The 7,096-nt window shown below is 34.2% G+C and overlaps 1 protein-coding gene across 1 annotated transcript; it reads right to left on the minus strand.

The window, feature by feature from the left end:
* Positions 1-467: 467 nt before the first annotated feature.
* Positions 468-3,018, minus strand: LOC136808577 (tetraspanin-31-like). The gene is made up of 5 exons (XM_067065107.1): positions 2,911-3,018; positions 2,262-2,429; positions 1,682-1,885; positions 1,390-1,503; positions 468-1,053 (listed from the first exon to the last, which is right to left on the minus strand). The coding sequence occupies exons 1-5, from the start codon at positions 2,980-2,982 to the stop codon at positions 979-981; spliced, it is 633 nt and encodes a 210-aa protein (XP_066921208.1). The 5' UTR covers positions 2,983-3,018; the 3' UTR covers positions 468-978.
* Positions 3,019-7,096: the final 4,078 nt, after the last annotated feature.

Genomic DNA, 7,096 nt, shown 5'->3' on the forward strand with positions numbered 1-7,096 from the left:
TCAATTTATAAATACTTGTAAACTAAATTTTACTAATACACCTAGTATTATAAATGCATTTTTACAAAATCTATGATATATAATATTTTTGACTTTTTTTTCTCAATAAAAACATGTAAATGGTAAAAAGTATCCGATCAAATTCCTATTTTATTTATTTAACTTGATCAAGGTTCGAGAACGAGAGATCAGATCCCTTTCGGTGTTATTTTTTATAATAAAAGACCTGGTAAGAATTCACAATAGAACCAGGATTGGCACAAATACGAAAACCTTTACAACGCAAGAATGTTCCAACCTCATTACATTACATAAATCATATACAGTGTGTCCCAAAAAAAGCGGACAAATTTTTATATAATGTGAAATACTCATAATTTATGCCAAATTGAACTGTTGAATTGACTTGTATACTTTAATATTTTAATCTCAAAACCTTTTTAATCATCTTAGGAAATTGAATATCTATTGATTGAACAGAGAATTGGAATCTTATTTCAATAATTCTAAGGCCAATTAAGATGATGAGTTTTGAGGATTTACTTTATATAAAAATTCTCCACTTTTTTTGGGACACACTGTATGTATTTTTATAAAAGAAATCCTTTTTTTTTCAGATTACTAGAACATGGTCTAAGATAGATAGTGTGCCTGGAAATATACAGAACAGACTTTGTCCGTTTTTTTGAGACACAACAAAATGACGATAAAACAAGTAATGCCATCTAGAGTGAAAAGTCCATCAGTACCATATAACACAAATGAATCCAAGGCACAAAGCAAATCTGTCTAATATTGTGTGCAGTCCTTTGTCAACATGCCAATGAAAGCATAATTCAATTTGCCAAACACCAGTTCTTCTGTGGAACGGCCTAATTGGTTTCTTGTCTTGTATTTCATAACCGCATCTATCAGCTCCTGACAAAGCATTCAGCATTGCCAGGTTAACCCTAACCAGGAGAACTTTGCACCAATCCATCACAGGTAATCATTAGCGTTGGCTCTTGGATTTTTAATGTGCCTGTATTTGGCTGTCAAGTAAATACTCAAACACTAAAAAATAGTAAGAAAGGAAAAATGAAACAAAGACAACATTGAGATGATTCTTGCAAACTCTAAATCAATGAATGTAACTGTATTATTATTATTATTATTATTATTATTCTTGTTTGGATATACAGTGGAGTCTCCATAACTCGTACTTGTACAGGGAAGACAAATTTGTTTGAGTTAAGGAAATTTCAAGTTATGGAGTAAGGTTAATAAGCCATTGTTAACTGAAGGGATAAGAAAACTTGTTTGAGTTAAGGAGTTTTAGAGGTTCAAGTTAACGAGACCAAAATGTTATTTTCAATCATTGTCAAGAAAAAAAAAGATGAGACTGCATACCATCAGAATAGAAACAAACAGTGATACTCCTCCAACACTTCGTCTGAAATGTAAGAACCAATCAGCTGCCAGGTAATCTTGACATGAGGGACAGCCTGTTTTGAAACAATCAAGCTAAAAAGGGATTTAAAGAAACTCAATTTAAATTTAAAGATCAGAGAAAATTAGATCATATTGTCACAAAAATATCTACAAAATTCATGAATTTTAGTCAAATGACATCTAACAGGCTTGATGGTAAAATAATGAAATGAAATACCACTTTTACGCAAATTGAAACTAAAAATCATACTTTAGAACAGCTTGGGTTATCAATGCTTGTCGAATTTAAGAAACCACAACATTCGCCCCACTTCTGAATGTCACTTCTAGTGTCTGGCGAGATGCTATCCCAACCTTTCGACAACACTTGACTTTGTTGAGATTTGCTCAAAGAAAGAGCAGCCAGTGAAAAAGCAAAGGTTATGACACAAACTATAGCCAAAACAATCATATACTATAATAACATCAAAGACTGTTAGTTAAAGAAATAAAATTCTAAATGATTATGTCAAAAAATCTTATCCAACAGTAGCCTGATAACTTATTGAAGATTTGAACAGTCTAAAGGAGAAACAAATCGAATATAAGTTTTATAAATATATAAGAGAAGATGAACAGGTGTATTATAAAGTATATTATGATCTTTAATAAACATCTCAAGACATTAAATATTGATCAGATTTCCACTTTTAATTAAGCATCAAGGAATCAGCCTGGTCTCTTCAAATGTTATAGAATCTTGCAAAATTTTGAGAAACTGAATCTTTTTTAACTTTTAACGCTGAGTGTGCGATGGAAAAATTTTAAACATTGATCATGGAAAAGGATACAAAGAACAGAATGACTTGGTTTTGTCTTCGAGAACCATAACAACCAACCAGTGCGATCAAACCAATGAAAGCTCCCATTGCAATGATCCCTCCATTGATTGGCCAGCTTTTGACGATTTCATGACTTTTGATGTAAACAGGCAAAGTAGCGATAGTTATCCCCAAAACCTAAAAATTCATTCACCATTGAATAATATTTTATCCATAATTCTTGCATAGCTTGTGGTATTTCTAATGTACTGCTACTTTTCAAGCCTTTTCTCAATTGGTTATTTCTACCTTATAAGAAGTCTAAAATTTTAACCATTCTTTTTCTTTGTATACTTTGAAAAACTTTTTCAAAATGTCCCATTGTTTTTCATTTTTCATTCTGGAAGATCACATCATCAATTTTAATAAAACCCTTGCAAAGCGTTTTCAAGCCACAAAAACCCCAACCCACAATGGCTGATATAGGCTTATTCCAACATCAATAAATTGCATAGCAAGACTTTTACAAAGTTGACCCTGGCAACTTAGAAAGACCCCTGATTGGCTGAGCATGTCAGAAATTTTCCATATTTTGCATTGATATCTTGCTTCATGACATTGCCAGCAATGTTGATAGTCATTTCAGATTGAAAAAAAGATAAAAATAAATTGTACTTACCAAAAGTAAAAAGTTAAAAAAGGTTAGAAATCGATTCAGGCACTTATATCTATAGCAATTTCCTTTACACATTATTTTATTTATCTGAAAGAAAAGTCAATATTCAATAATCATACTGTTGCAATCAATTTTTAGCATTACAGCATTACATAAAATATGTTTTGGACTTTAAAAGGTCTCCCTTCTATATCATAAAAAAGGAGTTTCAGAAGAGATCAATAAAACTATCATTGATATCATGTTCAAATATCTAAATCATTCTATGCAAAGGAAAGAATAAAATTGACAATGTTTACATTCCTCTAACCTTCCAAAGTACTAAATTGCGCATTTTTACCTATCGACTTTACGATGGAACACAGTGGAAATAGCGAGACTCATAAACGGTGTATAGATGTTTTGGCGATCGCGACGGTCTTTTAAATAACTAATTACTCCACAAACATTACTTTCCCTCACCCAATAAAAACATGATAAATTATCTTGTCTCTAGGTAACTGATGGAGTAATCAGCTATTCAAAAGAATGTCGCATTCGCCAAAACAACTATTGCATTTTTGCAAGCGAATTTGTGAGCAAAGCAGTTTTGCTATATTGTGTGCACATACCTTTAACTTCTATCCAAAGTAAAAAATTGCTACCTTATCGGGAAAACTTGGTCGGGGGAAAATTTTCGTCGGGGAAAATTTTTGTCAGGGAAAAATTCGTCACTTGCTGGTAGTTGGTAAATGCATTAAGGCCGGGGAAAATTTTTGTTGGGGAAAATATTCGTCACTTGTCCAAAATTTCGTCACATTTCCCCGACGAAGTTTTCCCTGATAAGGTATATAAATCACATCTTCAAACCGATGATTTTGTCAAAATGACCTTGAATGATTTGGTTTGAAGCCACAAAAATTTTCTCGGTTTGGTAGCTAGGACTGCGAAAAATTGCGTTTTAAAATGGTACCCTAGCAGTGAACAGCAAAAAAATTACCGGAAGCCAAAACACGGACCTAGAATCTGAAGTTGATCAAGTGTTACCGCGCGGGCACGCATCTTAAACAGTGGTTCTTTGGTTTTAAATGTTTTTTTTTCAGATATGGGTTGTAATGTTTTTCTGAACGGGTATGAAAAATGCTTTCCAACGGTATGTAGCATGACATACTTTGGAGAAAAGAATTTTCATTTTAGTCTGGAAACCTATTCTGGTCTGTAAAATACACAAACAGGTGTCAATTTTTTGGGTCTGAGATTTAAATCCATTTTTGACCCCTAAACTACCATTGTGCAAAGTTTCATGCTTTTACGCCTTTGTGCACAATATTTGCACAACTAGACCGTACTACAAATTTGGAGGGAGAATTCTTTGTAAATATTATTATATAAGATATATCTTTTTTTGAAAAAAAGAAGACATTGCATTGTTTTATTTTTGTTTTTGAAGAAAATAGCTTGGAAAAGGTTGAAATGAGTCAAAAAAGGTGGTAGGACCCATTTTAAAGGGGCCTCTGGAAATGGAGGAACAAAAACTTATGAGTAAAGAATAAGTTTTTCTGAAAGGAGAAACCCCAAATGAAAAGAAAATCCATTTCGGCAGAAATAAAAACTTTTTTTTGGGACATTCCCATGCTAAAGAAGCAAAAAAGTTAAAAAAACTACAAGAAAATGAAAGAACTAGAATTAGCGATTGTGATTTTTGAATTCCTCACCCTTTTTCTGATAAACATACAAAGTTTCAGCCTCTAAATACATTTTCCTCCATTTCCAGACACATTTGTTTTTCGATAGTTGCAAATTTTTTTTCTCCACCGTCGGCAAACAATTTTCAAAATGTTGCAAAACGTTCGGCATTTTACCAATTTAAGGGCCAAATTGAAAAGTCCCGTTCCTGTCACGGAAGGAAATCAGAGCCTTTTTTGGTCTTTTTTTGAAAAATGGTAAAATGAATGAAAATAGTATTAGTCCTGAATTAAAGCCTTCATAGTACTACTACTTCCAAAGCAAAATAAATTTCATAAAAGTTTTTCCTCGTTGAATAATTGAACTTTGAAGGTTCTGTCACGGAAGGAACGCAGCGAAGACATAAAAAAAGACAAAAGTATGCTGATTCAGATTCCTGTGAATTTAAAGAGAATTTTAAAACCAAAATACCACAAGAAGAAACTTATGTCTATCTGCTTGTCATTGAAAAAAGAACTGAGTAAAAAAAATTAATTTCAATGGCTACAGGCCTTTGCAACTGAGAAAGGTCAGTGTCACGGAAGGACACCGTCACGGAAGGAAAAAATTCCTATTTTTCAAAATCAGCAATAGCGTAAGAAATGTTGACTGAAACTAGTGAAGTGACACATCATATCATGAATCATAGCCATTTTTACTATTCAGCTCATTTCAAAACCTTGGAACTGTATTTTTATTGTTCAATTATAATGGTGATAATAATTAGGAAATTTTACAGGAAAGATTATATTTTTTAAGCAAAAAAACGTAAAAACGCGACCTTGCAAGCCAGTGAGCTACTTCCAAAGGCTCTAATTAGCATATTTCCATGGTGCTGAAGCGATTTAGAGGATTTAGAACCAGCTAGGAACAGTAGTTTTGCCAGAAAACCGGTTTTTAGGCCTCAAGAGCCGCCTGGGCTTTACGCTGTAAGCTTACAGCGCTGTACTGGAGCCTTAGATTTAAGCTTATTCTGAGCTCCATACAGGGCTGAGCTGCATCCCAATGGTCATAAACCTTGAAGGACACTCCCCTGCAATGGACTAGACCCATTGAAGTCCAGCGAAGGGGGCAGAACCGACAAATTTTCACTAAAATAGCTTAAAAACGCTTAAAAAGCTCTATTTAAGCGTTTTTAAGGCTTTTTTAAGCAAAAAACGTAAAAACGGAACCTTGAAAGCAAGTGAGCTACTTCCAAAGGCTCTAATTAGCATACTTCCATGGTGCTGAAGCGATTTTGAGCGTTTAGAACCCGCTGGGAACAGTAGTTTTGCCAGAAAACAGGTTTTTAGGCCTCCAGAGCCGCCTGGGCCTACACTGTAAGCTTACAGCGCTGTACTGGAGCCTTAGTTAAGCTTATTCTGAGCTCCATACAGGGTTGAGCTGGTTCCCAATGGTTCTAAACCTTGTAGGACACTCTCCTGCAATAAATTAGACCCATTGAAGTCCAAGATTTCTAAAAATAACAAGATATTTTTATTCCGTCACGGAAGGACAAGGTGAAAGTGTCACGGAAGGACAATAATTTCAGACCTTGTAAGTGAATATGAAGGAGGTTGCTTTGGAATGTAATTTCATTTTTTGTTAGGGGGTACCAATAGTTAGAACTTGCAATAATATCAAGAATAGTGGACTTGCACAAAACTGGTGAAAAAACTTTTTGTCTTGAAATTGTCACGGAAGGAATTCGATATTTGAAAAAAAGTTTTTGCTTGCAGTACTTTTTTGTTGTTCGACTTATTTCAAAATGAATAAACCTATTAAACTAACTAGGGTATGTACTTGTTTTAAAACAACATTTCATTTTTGATTAATCATTTTATTATTCAAAAGAAGGCCCATTATATTTTAACACTTGTCCTTCCGTGACAAACCTCACTAGTTGTGTCTCGATAAAATCACCTGCTTACAGAGTCTAAAAGTGCGACTCGGTTGATTTAAAAGTTGAAATTGGAAAATTTAAGGGTTATTTAAATAAAAAATCACAGTTACTTATTTTGTTTGTAAGATTTTTGATTTTGTGTTTTGGTTGACGACTTTTCAATTTGGCCCTTAATTTGCCGTCTAGCCCGTGTCCATTGGTTTGACGTCAACGAAAGTTCCATGACTTCTGGAGTCGCTACCTTGGGCCCCGCAGGGTTGCGCCTAGTAACGGCTCGAATTTCAGTCAGGTTTAAAAAGGGGTACTTTTACCCATATTATAATAGCATTACCCCTGTCTTTTGCCAGTTCGGTATAATATGTTATGAATTGCGTGGTTTTGCTGTGCGACGATGGCTCAACGGTTAAGGCGTTGGTTTCTGGCCGAATCTGAAGGTCTTTCTTTGATGGTGGTTCGAACCCCCGCATGGTGCGATTAGGGTATGATAACTTAGTCAGAATTGAAAACTAAGTCTCAGAAACTCAGACAGTCAGAAAAAAGAAAGACAGGATCAGAGATAAGAAAATAAAATAAAAACATGAAGGTAACTTGGGCGATCCGATA

Source organism: Clytia hemisphaerica, unplaced genomic scaffold (assembly GCF_902728285.1).
Source record: "Clytia hemisphaerica strain Z4C2 unplaced genomic scaffold, Clytia hemisphaerica genome assembly, whole genome shotgun sequence".
Classification (NCBI taxonomy): domain Eukaryota; kingdom Metazoa; phylum Cnidaria; class Hydrozoa; order Leptothecata; family Clytiidae; genus Clytia; species Clytia hemisphaerica.